At 40.5% G+C, this 19636-nt stretch overlaps 1 protein-coding gene across 11 annotated transcripts in view; it reads left to right on the forward strand.

The window, feature by feature from the left end:
- The window catches only part of DMD (dystrophin), a 2108520-nt gene that overhangs the window by 1007068 nt on the left and 1081816 nt on the right, over positions 1-19636 (forward strand). For all 11 annotated transcript variants that reach the window (XM_075916549.1, XM_075916586.1, XM_075916651.1 and 8 more), the window contains one exon: positions 9470-9642. In XM_075916549.1, the coding sequence (XP_075772664.1) occupies positions 9470-9642 (173 nt within the window). The remainder of the gene's footprint in view (positions 1-9469; positions 9643-19636) is intronic.

Consider the following 19636-nt stretch of genomic DNA (forward strand, 5'->3'; position numbering starts at 1 on the left):
TCAATATAATTATTCATGAGAGGAAAATTGCTCACATGCATCAGTATTTGTGTATTTGGGTCTGTAATATCTTAAAATATCCTTACCTAGTATAGTATTTCCAGTCAGCCTTTAGCAAATTTATTCCATCCTTTTTTATTATTATTTCAGGAATCTTTGTTGCACTACTCTGTATATAATGTGCCTTCACTTCTCCATTTTATGCATGATAACTCTTGTCCCTTCATATACCTTAATTTTATACATATATCCAGCAGCTTTCTTTATGCTACTGTAACTCAGTTCAGTCTATACCAAATGCACTATAATTATGCACCTAACATTCTTAGAGCCAGATGACTTTCATAATCCTTTCTAAATCTGCTGTATTAAAAAATCATTCCTATCAAAAATTATAATTCAGTTCTAGTACAAATTTTAAAACTGTAATTAAGTTGCAGATTTTTTTCCTGCCATTCATGTGTGCTACAAGCTGTGCTACTGCCAATTTTGACGTCAGTATAAAAACTGAGAGATATAATTACAGATTTAGCATTCATGTAAGGACAATGCATCATCCTACATATATTTTGTTTGCTAAAATTATTTGCATTTTGTCAATGAAATTCACATCTGGATGATTTCAAGTGATCTCAGGCAACAAATACAGGAATCATGAAATACAACTTAATGAAGAAACACTAAACATGAAGTTTAAAGTGGTTTTCTGCTGTAGCTCAGCAAAACCTAATTAACTACAGCTTGGAAGTTGGAATGATTGAATACACTTCCCAAGTTGATCTATCTGTAACGTGATGCTTGATACACAAATGGCCAAAGAATTGGATTTGTCCAGCGTGTTTTTCTCAGCTGTCAGATAAAGACAAATTCAAGATAGTGAAAATGAACTGGAGTTTGAGTCTCTAGTGTTCTGATTTCTCTTTTTCAAGGTCAATGAGATGGATCCACTCCCCAAAGGCTGCTGTCACTTCAGCTACTAATGGGTTTCTCTAGTCCTTTATTCTTAAAAATGAAAGTTGTGTGCACTTTTGTTAACCAAGTTACAAAATCTCCCAAGCCTCTCTTGATATCTTAAGCAAGTTGAATTTTTTTTTATCTTGGAAAATGGAAAGGATTATATGTGTTTTTATGCATTCACTTTCCCTCTCTTCACTGGATCACTGGTTGTGGTCCAGGTGTGACTTTCATTAAAAAAAGGAAAATTTAATGTGCATATGCAGGCATCCATGTTATAAATAACAAGCAATAAAATCTGGTAAATTGTTAAGGGTTTTATGCTCCACAATGGCAGAAAAAGAAATGCGAGAGCAGAATCTCAAAAGGAAGCTCAGAGACCAGAAGGAGGAAGGCTCAGCCAGCAGAAAGAGGGCTGTGAAACCCTGAACTGAACAGAGAGTTTGTGGTATGGGGAAATTTAGGCTTTGAAAGGAAAATGAGATTATTATATTGATTTCATCAGAAAAATTAGTAAGAATAGGGATTATTCACATGAGCAAAGGTTTGCAAAGGCTCTTATAGAATCATAGAATAATAGGACTGGAAGGGACCTCGAGAGGTCATCGAGTCCAGCCCCCCACCCTCAAGGCAGGACCAAGCTCCGTCTACACCATCCCTGACAGATGTCTATCTAACCTGTTCTTAAATATCTCCAGAGAGGGAGATTCCACCACCTCCCTTGGCAATTTATTCCAATATTTGACCACCCTGACAGTTAGGAATTTTTTCCTAATGTCCAATCTAAACCTCCCCTGCTGCACTTTAAGCCCATTACTCCTTGTCCTGTCCTCAGTAACCAAGAGGAACAAATTTCCCCCTTCCTCCTTGTGACACCCTTTTAGATATTTGAAAACCGCTATCATGTCCCCCCTTAATCTTCTTTTTTCCAAACTAAACAAGCCCAGTTCATGAAGCCTGGCTTCATAGGTCATGTTCTCTAAACCTTTAATCATTCTTGTCGCTCTTCTCTGTACCCTTTCCAATTTCTCCACGTCTTTCTTGAAATGTGTCGCCCAGAACTGGACACAGTACTCCAGCTGAGGCCTAACTAGTGCAGAGTAGAGCGGCAGAATGACTTCACGAGTTTTGCTTACAACACATCTGTTGATACAACCTAGAATCATATTTGCTTTTTTTGCAACAGCATCACACTGTTGACTCATATTCAACTTGTGGTCCACTATGACCCCTAGATCCCTTTCCGCCATGCTCCTTCCTAGACAGTCGCTTCCCATCTTGTATGTATGGAACTGATTGTTCCTTCCTAAGTGGAGCACTTTGCATTTCTCTTTATTAAACTTCTTCCTGTTTTCCTCTGACCATTTCTCTAACTTGCTAAGGTCATTTTGAATTATGTCCCTATCCTCCAAAGAAGTTGCAACCCCACCCAGTTTGGTATAATCTGCAAACTTAATAAGCGTACTCTCTATCCCAATATCTACATCATTGATGAAGATATTGAACAGTACGGGTCCCAAAACAGACCCTTGAGAAACTCCACTTGTTATCCGTTTCCAGCAGGATTTAGAACCGTTAACAACAACTCTCTGACTACGGTTATCCAGCCAATTATGCACCCACCTTATCGTGGCCCTATCTAAGTTATATTTGCCTAGTTTATCAATAAGAATATCATGCGAGACCGTATCAAATGCCTTACTAAAGTCTAGATATATGACATCCACCGCTTCTCCCTTATCCACAAGGCTTGTTATCCTATCAAAGAAAGCTATCAGATTAGTTTGGCATGACTTGTTCTTCACAAACCCATGCTGGCTATTCCCTGTCACTTTATTACCTTCCAAGTGTTTGCATATGATTTCCTTAAATACCTGCTCCATTATCTTCCCTGGGACAGACGTTAAACTGACCAGTCTGTAGTTTCCTGGGTTGTTCTTATTCCCCTTTTTATAGATGGGCACAATATTTGCCCTTTTCCAGTCTTCTGGAATCTCCCCTGTCTGCCATGATTTTTCAAAGATCATAGCTAAAGGCTCAGATACCTCCTCTATCAGCTCCTTGAGTATCCTGGGATGCATTTCATCAGGATCTGGTGACTTGCTGACATCTAACTTTCCTAAGTGATTTTTAACTTGTTCTTTGTGTATCCTATCTTCTAAACTTACCCTCTCTCTGCTTGTATTCACTACGTTAGGCACTCCTCCAGACTTCTCGGTGAAGACCGAAACAAAGAAGTCATTGAGCATCTCTGCCATTTCCAAGTTTTCTGTTACTGCTTCTCCCTCCTCACTAAGCAGTGAGCCTACCCTGTCCATGGTCTTCCTCTTGCTTTTAATGTATTTATAAAAGGTTTCGCTAGGCCAATTTGTTTATTATACCTCCTTATGGAACAGAGTATACATTGATTGCACAATGTAATACTTAAATTATCACACATTCTTTTACATAAGTATTATATAAATAAATGCATATTCCTTATCCTAGCATAAAATAAAAAGTATATGTCTTAAAGCTCAGTGTGCAGATTTCACAGGATTTTGTAATGACAAAGCAATCTTCTAAAAGGGGGAAATCTCCCATCACTTTTGGATGGATACATGGAAAGACAGTAACAGAACAACTACAAAACAGTCCATCCATGTTAATTGTCCCTTTTCTTCTACTTCTGGTGCCTGAAACAGAGACCTCCAAAGCTTCTGGTGTTAATCCCAGTTCATGATTTTTGGGACTGAGAGGAAAGTGTACTCTAAATTGTTTTTTCAGAGCTACTAAGGTGTAGTTGGAGGATTGGAAAGATATGTATAGCACTAAAGGGAAATTGTAATTTTCTTTCTGATTCTCAAAAACTGCTTAACCCTCTCCACTCCAGTTCTGCTTAACCTTTTTCACTCCAGTCCTACAAACTGCCAGCTTGCTCCTCTCTTTCAGTCAGTCCAATTGACAACATTGCCCACTAAAACTGAATGCCACTTTGGAGCAGAGAGCCAAGCACCAGCCTATGTCAACCAGAATTTTATTTTTAATTTTTATTTTTTTTATTTATATTAATATTTGTATTATATATGTCTTTTTTAGTTTTTATTTAGTTTTATATGGTCTGCAGTTTGACAATACTACGATTTCCACAAGTTTCCTTCTGGCCAGAGGCCACTGGAGGGGTAGCACAATATATGGTTTCACCTACAGGGAGAGGAGAAGTAGGAGGAGTTGTATTCACCCTTACAATGGGGTGCACCCTGTCCAAAGCAAACGTGAAACAAATGCTACACAAATGTGAGGAGTCTTACTAATAAGATGGGTGAATTAGAATACCTCGTATTAAAGGAGGAGATTGACATAATAGGCATCACTGAAACCTGGTGGAATGAGGAAAATCTGTGGGACACAATCATACTAGCATATAAAATATATCAAAAGGATAGAGCAGGCCGGGTGGGTGGCGGAGTGGCACTGTATGTGAAAGATAATATAGAATCAAATTAAATAAAAATATTAAATGAATCAACATGTTCAATAGAATCACTATGGATAGTAATTCCATGTCCAATAACAAGAAATTAGCAGTAGGGATATATTACCGACCACCTGACCACGACAGCAATACTGACATTGAAATGCTGAGGGAGATTAGAGAGGCTACCAAAATAAAGAATGCTATAATAATGGGGGATTTTAATTATCTCCATATTGACTGGATACATGTCACCTCAGGAAGAGATGCGGAAATAAAATTTCTCAATGGCTTAAATGACTGCTTCTTGAAGCAGCTGGTACAGGAACCCACAAGGAGAGAGGCAATTCTCGATTTAGTCCTGAGTGGAACGCAGATCAGGTCCAGGAGACCTCTTGGGAATAGTGACCATAATATAATAACATTTAACATTCCTGTGGTGGGAAGAACACCTCAGCAGTCCAGCACTCTGGCATTTAATTTCAAAAAGGGGAATTACGCTAAAATAAGGAAGTTAGTTAAATAGAAATTAAAAGGCACAGTGACTAGAGCCAAATCCCTGCGAGATGCATCGAAACTTTTTAAAGACACCATAATAGAGGCTCAACTTAAATGTATACCCCAAATTAAAAAACATAGCACGAGACCTAAGAAAGAGTCACTGTGGCTTAACCACCATGTAAATGAAGCAGCGAGGGACAAAAAGGCATCTTTTAAGAAGTGGAAATCCAATCCTAGTGAGACAAATAGAAAGGAACATAAACACTGTCAAATCAAGTGTAAAAATGTAATCAGAAAAGCAAAACAAGATTTTGAGGAACAGCTAGCCAAAAACTCAAAAAGAAATAACAAAATGTTTAAGTACATTAGAAGCAGGAAGCCTGCTAAAAAAACCTGTGGGTCCCCTAGACGATCGAGATATAAAAGGAGCAATCAAGGATGATAAAGCCATTGCGGATAAACTAAATGATTTCTTTGCTTCAGTCTTCATGGCTGAGGATGTTAGGGAGATTCCCAAGTCTGCACCGTCCTTTGTGGGTGATTTTGAGGAACTGTCCCGGATTGAAGTGCCATTAGAGGAGGTTTTGGAACAAATAGAAAAACTTAATGTTAGCAAATCTCTAGGACCGGATGGCATTCATCCAAGGGTTCTAAAAGACCTCAAATGGGAAATTGCTGAAATATTATCTGTAGTTTGTAACCTATCCTTTAAATCGGCTTCCGTAGCTAATGACTGGAAGGTAGCCAACGTGACACCAATATTTAAAAAGGGCTCTAGAGGCGATCCTGGCAATTACAGACCAGTAAGTCTAACTTCAGTACCAGGCAAATTAGTCGAAACAATAGTAAAGAATAAAATTGTGAGGCACGTAGAAGAACATAATTTGTTGAACAAAAGTCAACATGGTTTCTGTAAAGGGAAAACCTGTCTTACTAATCTGTTAGAGTTCTCTGAAGGGGTTAACAAACATGCAGACAAGGGGGATCCAGTAGATACAGTATACTTAGATTTTCAGAAAGCCTTTGACGAGGTCCTTTCTTGGATTGAGAACTGGTTAAAATACAGGAAACAAAGGGTAGGAATAAATGGTAAATTTTCAGAATGGAGAGGGGTAACTATTGGTGTCCCCCAAGGGTCAGTCCTAGCACCAATCCTGTTCAACTTATTCATAAATGATCTGGAGAAAGGGGTAAGCAGTGAGGTGGTAAAGATGGCAGATGATACCGAACTGTTTAGGATAGTCAAGACAAAAGAAGACTGTGCGGGACTCCAAGAAGTTCTCACCAAACTGAGTGATTGGGCAACAAAATGGCAAATGAAATTTAATGTGGATAAGTGTAAAGTAATGCACATCGGGAAAAATAACCCCAACTATACATACAGTATGATGGGGGCTAATTTGGCTACGACAAATCAGGAAAGAGATCTTGGAGTTATCATGGACAGTTCTCTGAAAACTTCCACACAGTGTGCAGCGGCGGTCAAAAAGGCAAATAGGATGCTAGGAATTATTAAGAAAGAGATAGAAAATAAGACAAAGGATATCTTACTGCCCCTGTATAAAACTATGGTACGTCCACATCTTGAATACTGTGTACAGATGTGGCCTCCTCATCTCAAAAAAGATATTTTGGCCTTGGAAAGGGTTCAGAAAAGGGCAACTAAAAGGATTAGGGGGTTGGAACGGGTCCCATATGAGGAGAGGTTAAAGAGACTGGGACTTTTCAGTTGAGAAAAGAGGAGACTGAGGGGGGATATGATAGAGGTATATAAAATCATGAGTGGTGTGGAGAGGGCCGATAAAGAAAAGTTATTTATTAGTTCCCTAAATAGAAGAACTAGAGGACACCAAATGAAATTAATGGGTAGCAGGTTTAAAACTAATAAAAGAAAGTTCTTCTTCACACAGCATGTAGTCAACCTGTGGAACTCCTTGCCAGAGGAGGCTGTGAAGGCTAGGACTATAAGGGTATGTCTACACTACCCTCCTAGTTCGAACTAGGAGGGTAATGTAGGCATACCGCACTTGCAAATGAAGCCCGGGATTTGAATTTCCCGGGCTTCATTTGCATAAACCGGGCGCCGCCATTTTTAAATCCCGGCTCGTGGAATGAGGAGTAATGGTAGTTCGCACTAGGAAGCCTAGCCCGAACTACCTAGTCCGTGCCGCGTGTAGCCACGCGGCACGGGGTTTGAACGAGCCGGGATTTAAAAATGGCGGCGCCCGGCTTATGCAAATGAAGCCCGGGAAATTCAAATCCCGGGCTTCATTTGCAAGTGCGGTATGCCTACATTACCCTCCTAGTTCGAACTAGGAGGGTAGTGTAGACATACCCTAAGAGAGTTTAAAGAGAAGCTAGATAATTTCATGGAGGTTAGGTCCATAAAAGGCTATTAGCCAGGGGATAGAAGTGGTGACCTTGGCCTCTGTTTGTCAGAGGCTGGAGAAGGATAGCAGGAGACAAATCGCTGATCATTGTCTTCGGTCCACCCTCTCTGGGGCACCTGGTGCTGGCCAGTGTCGGTAGACAGGCTACTGGGCTAGATGGACCTTTGGTCTGACCCAGTACGGCCATTCTTATGTGAAACAACTTGTTGAAGGACAATAAAAAAAAGCGTAAGAATATAATATGATAAGCAGCATCAGAAAAAGAATTGAAAGAGGGAAAAGAAGGGGAAAGAGGGCCACAGAGAGGAAGAAAGAGAGGCCACTGACACTTGTAATGTGTTTTGGGATTCTTGGATAGAAGGAAAAATAGAATTAACAATATTATTACCTTTCACAGTGTACAGTTAATCCATATGATTCTGTCACAGGATTTAATGGAGTGACTTGATGGAGGATAATTTCAGGCCTACTCGCAAGCTATTGATTTTTGAAAGTTGAAGTTGATGATAAAAGCAATTTTAAATATGCTTTACATCAGGAAACAATTTTATCTTCTTCCCTTTCAGTCTCCTAGTGCACAACATTCCATACCTTGGTGCATTATGGAGGATTTCACTTTTCTCTGAAATATTAAGAACTAACCACTTCTGGGGAAACTTAAAAAACAACGAATGGTCCTACAGCACCTTAAAGACTAACAATGTATATGGTATCATGAACTTTCATGGGCACAACCCACCTCTTCAGGTTGTACATAAGAATGGCCATACTGGATCAGACCAAAGGTCCCATTTGGCCCAGTATCCTGTCTGCCGACAGTGGCCGATACCGGATGCTTCAGAACGAGGGAGCACAACAGGTAATCATTATGTGATCCCTCTCCTGTCATCCATTTCCAGACAAACAGAGGCTAGGAACACCATTCCTACCCATCTGGCTAATAGCCATTGATGGACCTAATTTCCATGAATCTATCTAGTTCTTTTTTGACCTGTTAAAAGTCCTAGCCTTCACTACATCTTCTGGCAAGGAATTCAACAGGCTGATTGTGCTGAGTGAAGAAAAACTTCCTTTTGTTTATTTTAAACCTTCTGCCTATTAATTTCATTTGGTGACCCCTAGTACTTATATTGTGGGAATAAGTTCTACCACTAAATAACTTTCCTTATTCACTTTTTCCGCACCATTCATGATTTTATAGACCTCTCTCATATTCTTCCTCCCTCGTTGGACTTTTCTGCTTAGAAAAGAGGAGACTAAATCTTTTTAATTTCTCTTCATATGGGGCCCATTCCAACCCCCTAATCATTTTTGTTGCCCTTTTCTGAACATTTTCCAGTTCTAATATATCTTTTTTGAGATGAGGCAACCACATCTGTATGCAGTATTCAAGATGTGGGCATACCATGATTTTATAGAGAGGTCCACAAAACCTCATGATACCATCTATATTGTTAGTCTCTAAGGTGCTGCAGGACCACTCATTGCTTTTTGTTTTTTTAGTTTTTTCAGTAACAGAATAACACAGCTACCCCTTTAACACTTCTGGGGATAGAGAGCTAGACTATTTGGCTCAAGGTTCTGATCTAGAATGGACTGCTTTATGTTGTCAGAAAAATTGTATGTTCACTGAGCCGTGTGAGTGGTTTTCAGTGTACTAATTATTTCAGGCTATTCCATTAATATCTTTGGCATGCATACCAAACACAACATGTCACATATCAGAGATGTGCATTCAACAGCAGTTAAACAGTTAAAGGCCCCTCTGAAAATGAGCATGGCTAACTGGTAGGATCATTTCAAAACAAACTTGATTAAATAGGGGATGTTTTGGAAAGGATGTGTAATTTAAGTTAAAGGGGGGGGGGGAATTGTTTTATTTCCTTATAAAGAAAATGGGTTGAAGTAGTAGTAACTTAACTCATGTTATTTCCTGTGGAATTAATGAGTAGCTGAGGTTAATGGCCCTCTGCTTCACTTCAAGCCATCAGTTTTCCCTGCTAGTTATTAATTCCCCAGGAAATGACTTGGTCTCAGTCATTATTGCTAAGGTATTATGGGACTGTTATTGTCAAGGCTACTGTGGTGGTTTTGTTTTGTTTATTTGCTTTTTAACTGTAGCTGATGTTTCTTTTTCTTTTTTTTTTCTTCTAAAATTTTGATATTGCAGAAAGTTAAAGATAGCCTGGGGAGATTCTCAGGTCAGATTGAGGTTGTTCGCAGCAAGAAGTCATCAGCTTTGCAAAGTGCCACACCTGGGGAAGCTGCAAAGATACAGGAAAAGCTGACTCAGCTCAATTTTCAATGGGAAAAAGTTAACAAGATGTACAGGGACCGGCAGGCGTAAGTAACTTCTTTATATTATTATTTATGATGAAGTTCATTAATATTTGGCTTACTGGTGTGATTGTTTCAGCTTTGAATATATAAGCACTGGAATATACATATCATTGTTAAATTTAAATTCAAAGCAATTTTGTAAAACCTAAAATATGTTGCCCAAGTATCACTTGTGTTGCACTTTATATATACAATGCCATATCTGTACATTGCCAATCAAAAAAATACACCCCTTGCCTTGAAGATTTGTATGGTTTTAAGCACTGGTCAGATGTTTCCATGCAAGAGAACCTCTTATATCCAACAATAAAGGTCCTATTGATTTCATGATCTGACCTTATGGAGGGGTACAATTTTGAAAAATCCATTCCAGAGGTTCCAGATTCCAGAATTATTCCCCACTTGAAATCCAAGGAATGTGTCCAGAATTAGTAATAATTCTATGTCCAGAATAATCTTTAAATGCACACATTGCTGTATACTAGATATTACACAGCAAGGGAAGACAATACACAAAGGTTTGGGAAACAGTGGTGGTCAACCATGAGATCTATTTATTTAAGTTCTTTTTTCTTTTTAATTTTGTTTGGATTGCAGGCTGGAGTGGAAATCAGATGTCATGGGAAAGTAGCTAAACTTGACTACTGATTCAAATATGGTTTGTCCTAGTAATATAGCATATGTCTAGCAATCCAGAAATTCATTTTATATCGCATATACAAATATAAGTTGAAAGATTTTAGTATTCTTTACTAAAATGTCTAGATTCCTGTAACTCTTTCTTAACATGTACAGTTAAATGAGGTACCAGATGTCACTGAAGATGTATCAAATTATGCCCAAATGTCCCTGCCACTTGGGAAGAATCAAAGTACTGAGTAACAGTTGTACTTTAAAGTTAGCAGTTAAGTTTACCTTAATTAAAAGCTTGTAGCTTCAGAGTTCAAAATCTTTTATTGTGTTACCATAGATTAGCACTTAGTGATTCTTCTGAGACTGTTTGATTTGAAGACTATGATTCAAGTTTTGAAAATCCATATGTGTGATTGGTCCCAATGAAGCCATGTGAGCAATTCATGTGAGTGTTTGACATTTATGTCATGGATTTATACACAGGTGATACTGTCCAAATACTGTTTAGCCCTAATCTTTAGACATTCTTTTTGATAAATTACTGCATATGTTCCCATCTACCCCAGATCAAGGAGTATGAAGTTTGCTGTAATGTCACTTTCCTTCTGTTTTCACTGTTAGATATGACAATACAGTGTCCCATCAGGTAGTCATCAGCATAGTGTAGTTTCGGAAGAAGCACATAAAGTGTTCCCAAAATATTTATTGCGGGGGATGGAGGAGAATTAATGTAGCACAAACCTTATTTATAATTCAGAACCATTACTATTACGCAAATGGGTTCAGGGGGTGAACCCATAGAACCAGTGAGAAGGAGAAAAAATGCTTTACTGGACTGCAGACTGACTCTTTAATTTGACCTACTATCTGGCAAACCTAAGCAAACTGACTGGTATCTCATGTTTATTAAAAATGAATTGACAGTGGCAGGCATAGTGTAGATCATGCAGAGGTGTACATCTAAATAGATATCTAGTAACCAACTTTTGTTTCGGTTTATGCTTTGTTTTGGAGGATAGGTCAAGAAGGGAAACCAGGGAAAGTTTTGGAAAGAATAATTCACTTATCCTTTGTATGCCATTGGTGTTTGGCCTTATTTGCTAACGTGTAAATTAGAGAAACAGGTATATAATCTGGGAAGATGTACAGGGTGTGTGTTTTATTTGTTTTGGAGTTTGTTTTGCTTTGTTTTTAAAAGATACTCAGCACTAGGTGCACTAACTACTATTCTTCTGTTTGTCACAATGCCACTTGATGCAGTGAAGATGAGATATAAGTGTGGAATGGACAATGAAGGCAGCTTGGTTAGAGAGTAATTTTTCCCCCCAAAGCTCAGCTTCAAATTCTTACATCTCACACTAGTAAAATGAATTTTCACTACCTTTTTGAGTGTCCCTCTGCATCTCATATACAGTGGTAGATTAGTAACTGGGCCAATGGGGCCCATGCCAATGGGCCCTGGAAAAGTGGGTGTAATGGACAGGAGTAGTGCTGACCAGCACCTGTGACTAAGGGATTAAACTCAGGTAGATAGAAAAGGCGTTGGCCAGGGGCCCGGGAGAACCAGTTACGATGGTGTTGAAATATGAATTGGCTATAGATTCCCTGCCTGCTTTCTTCGTGTGGGAGAGAAAAACCAAGAGTGTGCTAGGCAGGATAACCAGGAACTTGGGGTATGGGAGTGGACTGAACGAAGAGAAAATTGGAAGTAAGTAAAAGAAAAAGTGGATCTAGTAGCAAGCAGGGTATTTTTCTTTTTTTAGTGGTTTGGTTTGAACTGCTCTGTGTGAATGTATGTCTCTCTTCCTCCATTCCCATCTCTCATTGTGTCCAGAGACGTTTTTAATTTGTTTTCCTTAGTTGCTCTGTAACATGTAGCAACAAGTATACTTTATTAAGTTAATTGTATGTTTTATAACAAAAATCACTTTTTTTAAGGTGATGATTTGATTCCTGTGCTCTGGAAGGTCTGTCTGTGTGTATCTGCATGCCTCTGACTGAGGGGTCATCTACCAGAGACTGCAGCTTGTTTTTTTCTTTTCTTTTTTTCAAGCTCTTTTGGGACAAAAGTTCTTGGGGTACCTGTGGGGGTGGGTTCAACTGTTCACTCCCTGTTCTAGGGATTAAAAATCACTTGATGGTGACAGCGATTCCCCAGAATCTGTGTATTGTAATTCGAGGGCGGGAGGAGGGGGGAAGTGTTTTGGTAACCAGTGCCTTCTGAGCTCTTTGCAGGCCACCATCTTCTGCACTCAGTGTGCCAGAGTGGGGAACAGCCCTGATAGTGGGCATCCCCATATCCTGATCTGCTCCTCCCACCTGCCCAGTACTCCTGCTAAGGAGTGGGGTTGGGATCCCGGAGCTTACCCTCCTCCATCAGCCCATAGGCACTCCTGCTGAGGATTGGGATTGAGGCATAGAAGTATCCCCACCCCAGCTCTCTGGCAGGAATACCAGGAGGGGGAATTGGGGCATGCTTTGAGTAACTCATGTTCCTGAATTTTAGAAAGTCATGGAATTTTTGTGAAATAGATATTTTCACTTCTGCAAGTGGAGACTAACATCATTCCAGTAGGTAGAAGTGATTTTTTTCCCTTTCTGAAATATGGCTTGTATTTTTTTCACACAAAATAAGAAAAATGCTCACTAAGCACAGGTGCTTGTGTAACCGTCACCAAGTGGATTTGAACCTGGGACCTCTAAAAGCTTAGTATAGGAGCCTCTACCCTTTGAGCTAAAAGCCAGTATGTTGCAGAGGTCTCTTGTTCTTATCTGTTACTGTGGTCTAGGTGCCACTGCATGGGACAGTGAACCACACTAGGGCTCTGGCTACACTGTAGCCTCCTTCCGGAAAAGCTTATGCAAATGAAGTGTGGCATGGAATATTGCCACGTTTCTTTTGCATAATTAATGAGCAGCCGCTTTTGTGCATTTGGGCAGCTGCAATGCTGCAAGATCTGTAGCATAACCCTAACCTAAGATGTAGATGTCAAGGAAACTCTGCATAGATTGAGTCCATACTAGCAATCTGTTTGTAGTGTTGGGGCTAATAAGGGCTCTTACTGAGCTCTGTCTCATTTCAGGGACACCTGAGAAGATCTGCATTTAGTCAAAAATATCTGTACAGCACAGCCCTATGCTCACTTCTAGTGCTCTTAAAATCCAAATGAAGCATTCAGCCAAGAGAATAACTTAGTTCTCTTGGTTCTGCAGTTAGCCACTGTTCCAAAACGCCTCATAGCCAAGTCACTACAACTGTGTTTCCTAGTTACCACATCTGAAAAATGTAGCTGGTAGTTAAACACCACATTTTAATCTTAAAGCACCGTACATAGGTCGTGTGACAGAGTGTATATACCCCACATTAGACCTGAAGAGGTTAAGGAGCAACTCTGGGCCCAACTGACCTTTCCTAGCCACACCTACAGAGCATGCTTTGGATAGAGATGGCAATTTAAAGGGAGCTAGATAAATGAGATGGAGTCTGAAGACCCTGTTTACAGTTGCTTAAAACTTTTCCAAATGTTAACTATTCAGACTGAAATTTTCCATGCAAGCTGTCAGCCTAAAGATACTTCAGAGGGGTAGCCAAATTAGTGTGTAACAGGAAAAACTTTAAAAACAATAAATAGTTTGGTAGCACTTTAAAGACTAACAAAACATGTAGAATGTATCATGAGCTTTTGTGGGCACAGTCCGCTTCTTCAGATGACTGGAGTGTTGGATGTCCAGAACATTTTTGGAAAAATTTAGCCAGAAGCTGCCATGATTCTATCCTTATGGAGCATTCTCAAGCATCTCACTGCTCTCATATGTGTGATAACAGTGCACACGCACATTCCCGGCAGAGTAACTGTGTGCGCTTTCTCCAGCCCAGGGTCACAGCCAGACTTGCCTTGTAAAGCCTGTTTCTGGCTGTTCTGGGTCAGATCCTGCAACTGAGAGCAGTGTGCCTGTGTCTTGGGTGGTTTCTGTCATCCTGTTCTTGCACCCAGAAAATGTGCAGGAAAAAGTCTTCTCAGTCAACATGCAGAGAGGACAAGGAGAGGATTGGGGAAGTAACATAAAAACAGGTATGCTGGGTCAGAACAATGGTCCATCTAGCCCAGTGTCCTGACAGTGGCAGGTACCAGATGCTTCAGAGGGAATGAACAAAAAAGGGCAACTCTTGGGTGATCCATCCCTGTTATCCAGCTTCTGGCAGTTATAGATTTAGGAACATTCAGAGCAGGGGAGTGCATTCCTGACCACCTTGGCCATCAGTCATCAATGGATGACTTTACCCTATTTTTTTTCACCCTGCTACGGTTTTGGCTTTCACAATTTGATAATGATCGCACCATAGAAAAGCCTAAAAGGAAGTGTCTTCAGAGAAGGATTTGAATAATGCATGATAACAAAGGCTTGGGATTATATGTTAAGAAATAAGCAGAAAACAAAATATTGAATAGCTACTCAGAGAGGGTACGTCTACACAGCAGCATTATTTCGGAATAATTAATGTTATTTCAAAATAACAAAATGTACATCTACACAGCAAGCCATTATTTCAAAATAATGTTGAAATGTAGGACAACTTATTCCAAATCCTGTAACCCTCATTTCATGAGGAACAAGGGAAGTCAAAGGAAGAGTGTTCTTCCTTCCACTTCCTGCTCTGTAGATAGCACCAAAAGACAAATTAAGCTATTTCGACTCCAGCTACACAATTGATATAGCTGAAGTTGCATATCTTAATTTGACTTTTACCCTGCTGTGTAGATGTACCCAAAGGGTACGTCTACACAGCAACACTATTTTGAAATAACTAAAGTTATTTCAAAATAACTTAGTTCACATCTACACAGCAGGCAGTTATTTCAAAATGTCATTGAAATACTGTCAAGCTGGAGGACTTCTTAATCTGACTCCTGCAACCCTCATTGAATGAGTAAGGGAAGTCAGAGGAAGAGTGCTCTATTTCAAAATAAGTGCTGTGTAGAGGCTCCTAATTTCTAAATAAACTATTTCAAATTAAGCTGCGCAATTGACGTAGCTCAATTTATGTAGCTTATTTCGAGTTAAGCCCTGGGCTACGTCTAGACTGGCCCCTTCTCCGGAAGAGGCATGCAAAACAGGCAAGTCAGAATAGGGAAATCCGCGGGGATTTAAATAAACATGGCCGCCACTTTTTTTCCGGCTTGGGGAAAAGCCGGAAAAGAGCGTCTAGACTGGCACGATCCTCCGGAATAAAGCCCTTTTCCGGAGGATCTCTTATTCCGGAATAAGAGATCCTCCGGAAAAGGGCTTTATTCTGGAGGATCGCGCCAGTCTAGACGCTCTTTTCCGGCTTTTCCCCAAGCCGGAAAAAAAGCGGCGGCCATGTTTATTTAAATCCCGCAGGGGATATTTAAATCCCCCGCGGATTTCCCTATTCTGACTTGCCTGCTTTGCATGCCTCCTCCGGAGAAGGGGCCAGTCTAGACGTAGCCCTGCAGTGTAGATACACTTTAAGTGAACAATATCCATTCTATACACTGAATGAGGCAGGGGTCCTGTAAAAAAATTTGAGGTTGTGTAACTGAAAACTGTATCAAATATATGTACAAGGGGACCAAATTATAATTAAACAGGCAGGCATATTCTTGCATTTCTTAATTCTTGACTGCTTGACTTTGCAACTTTAATGTTCTTTTATATAGCTTGTACCTAGTATGTAGTAACAAGGACGTGGTAGTGAACTGACAGCCAATATAGAATTTGGGGCACAGATGTAATGGGTTCTCTCTCTCTCTAATCTACCCTTTTCAGAAGACGGGGGCAGAAGGTTTTAAGTGGCTTTGAAGGGTAGAGCATGTAGCTGTCAAAGCGACAAAGCAATGGATCATCATGATGAAATCTGAATGCATCTCAAAGGAAATTATGCAGTTTCTTGGCTATCAGAAGATGAAATAATTTTTTCTGGCTGTTTCTGCTCTCTTTGAATTCAGAAGCAGCAGTCAACTTGAAACTGCACCGTGAGATTGCAAGCCACTTTGAGAATAGCTAGGCAGATGCACTTTCTTACCTGAGGGAGCATCCATAGCCTTTGCCAGTTCCTCGAATGCTTTCCCCTGCCAACAAGCATCATGTCTGTCTTAAGTGGGTTGAATTAAAGCCAGGTGGCTTTTTTCCTGGTCTGTGTCTTTGGCAAAGTGGAGAAGAGCAGGAAAAAAGTTCTGACTGGATTGGATGAACAGGCGATATAAAATAGAATATTGGCATATAGATTAATCAGTGTAGCCACAAAGCATCACCCAGTGACTTCACGCATGCTGAATAATATTGTGGCAGGTCTGATATCCCAGGGATTTCAAAGCTGAGAGCTCTGGAGGTGGAAGAAAGCAAATGGCCTAAAAATACTTTAGGATCTCTCAAAAAGGAATGAGGCAAACCATTTTAAGGTCAGAGTATCCTGCCCCCATTGAAGTCCAGCAAACAAGTCAGCAGCATCGTCTGATCAGGGTATTGAAGACTGCTATGTGCATATCTGGATTGCTTCATGGGTTATATAACTGCACTATGAACAATTGATATTTCATGACCGACTTTGCATTAATTATTGTGAGCTGAAATTGGGACCTGTGTCTGTTGTTACTGAGAGATGGGATCATAGTAGGGTCAACAGATAGCAAGCCTGTGAAATCAGGCTAGGGATGGGGTGATAGGTGCCTATATAAGACAAAGTCCTGAATATTTAGTCTATCCCTATAAATTCAGGACATGAGGATGGCCTAGATCTCAGGTGCCATTAGAGGAATAGATACTGAAAACCTGTCTCATTGGCCATATCCAGGAGCTCTTCTCTTGCCTTAGCTCCACTGGGCTGGGGTTGAGGTGCTGGCTCTGGGAGAGGGGTCGTGATAGGTCATGTGTACAGGAGGAGGTCTTGGCTCTGGGAGGTTGGTCAGGGCTGGGGGAAGGGGGATGTGGGGCAGGATGGGATTCAGAATGCAGCAGGGGGTATGAATGCTTACTCTGGGATAAGGTACAGGAGGGAGTGCATTTCAACCCTGAATTTTGTGGATTGTGTCAGCAGAGGTGCTCAAGGGTGTCTTCTTGCCCTAGGGATTGTTAGCCATCTGGTGGCAGAAACAGTTGTCTTCAGGTCTCATAGACAGGTAAATTAAGATAATAACTCAGAAGACATCTTCAGGGCAAAGGCAAAATTGTAATATTGTTCCAGTCTGCCGTAGTTTGTGTGTAGCAGGCTTAGTATCTGAGTGGTGGCCAATATTAGGTGAATCTCCTGTTACTGTGCCGGTAACAATCTCATTTTGTTTGATAGTACTCATGTGATCTGCCCCCATTGGGAGGGCCGGAGGGAGATGAAGTCCCTCCCCCATTCCTACAAAATACTGTTTGTTGCTGACTGTTCTCCTTCCACCACTGTCAGGAAGAGGAAAGCACACAGCATGGGTGAGTCAATCCTCTATGCCCCTGTGCACTTTGCTCTTGTTCCCTGAGAGAAGGGGAAGAGCAAGCAACAAGCAGCATTGGTAGGAAGGTGGGGTCAGTTTCAGCCCCCTCCCCTATGGCATCCTCAGGGGTGAGTGAGGGCTGGGCAGTCCCAGACTGGTGTGGGTTGCTGCCACATCCCCAGCCAGCCCCTTTCATGTACCTGCTGCTTAGCACAACAGACTGCAGGAGAACCCCAGGAGCTTGACTATAAGCACACCATGCCTTCTACTGTAATAGAAATCTCCAACTGGCTCTTACTAGAGCAGTGCACTGGGGCACACTGCCTTACTTTCACCACTTAGTGTAATCACAAAATTAAGTTCTTTATTATACCCATAAACATATGCAAAAATGTTAACCTCACAATAGGTGGCGATGTATTGTTCTAACCTTATTTTCACACCACCAGAAAAAATGAAATTTCTCAGCTCTATTTGGGTATGTCTACACTAGCCCCCTAGTTCGAACTAGGGAGGCTAATGTAGGCATTCGAACTTGCAAATGAAGCCCGGGATTTAAATATCCTGGGCTTTACTTGCATGTTCCTGTCTGGTCACCATTTTTAAAGCCACTAGTCCAGACTAACTGCCCGCGGCTACACGCGGCAGTTAAACGGTCATTCAAACTAAGTTCGTAGTTCGATTTACCTGTAACACCTCCTGGAATGAGGACTAAGGACTTAGTTCGAATGACCATTTAACTACCACGTTTAGCCACGGGCAGTTAGTCCGGACTGGTGGCATTTAAAAATGGCGACCGGACGGTAACATGCAAATAAAGCCCGGGATATTTAAATCCCAGGCTTCATTTGCAAGTTCGAATGCCTACATTAGCCTCCCTTGTTTGAACTAGGGGGCTAGTGTAGACATACCCTTTCATACCACTGTAAGGGAGATCAGAAATGTCACATTGTAGCTTTAGATGCATGTCCAAAATCACAATGTAGTTCTAGAAGCTAAGTTAATTTTGCTCAATTTGTTGTTGGCTGGAGTGAAAAGGAGATTTACGGGCCTCCATATTTAATATCCATAGGTGTTTTGTGATTTTGTTTAATCTCTACAGCAGTTTAGTTTTTATACTTATTTATTTTATAAAGAATATGGCAGAGAAAAGGAAAATATTTTGTTAGCAGTTTTGACAATATATCTGTGTCCTTCAATTAAGCAGAAGACTAGTTGGGAGCATATTTTTTATTTAAATTTGTATTACTTTTCTTCCCTCATCCCCTTTTATTGCACAAAATCAGAAAAAAATAGTATAATACAAGCGTCTGTCATTAATTCTCTCTTTCTCACACGTTCTCTCTCTCTCTCTCTCTCTCTCTCTCTCTCTCACACACACACACACACACACACACACACACACACACACACACACGTCATGGCATCTCTTTATTAGGTTTCAGTTTGATTAGATAAGTATTCATCTAATTTGTAGCCTTCATGTGCAAAATAAGTCTCTACTGAGAGAGAGTAACATTATGAAATAGGCATCTGATTAAGTCCTATAGAACTATAGAAATGTAGGGCTAGAATGGATTTTGAGAAGTCAAGTCCAGCCCCCTGTGCTCTGGCAGGACCAAGTAAACGTAGTCCATCCCTGACAGGTGTCCCACTTATTTTTAGAAGCTTTCCAGGATGAGATGCCACAACCTTCCTTGAAAGTCTATTCCAGAGCTTAATCACACTTACTCATAGAAAGTTTTTCCTAATATCTAAGGGTGTGTCTAGACTACAGAGTTTTGTCGACAAAACTATACCTGCGTCTACACTACCGCTGAGTTCTGTCGACATAACGTCGACAGAACTCAGCAGTTTTGTCGATGCTGGTAAACCTCATTTTACGAGGCATAACACCTTTTGTCGACAAAGTTTTGCTGACAGAA

Source organism: Pelodiscus sinensis, chromosome 1, assembly GCF_049634645.1.
Source record: "Pelodiscus sinensis isolate JC-2024 chromosome 1, ASM4963464v1, whole genome shotgun sequence".
NCBI classification, from domain to species: Eukaryota; Metazoa; Chordata; order Testudines; family Trionychidae; genus Pelodiscus; species Pelodiscus sinensis.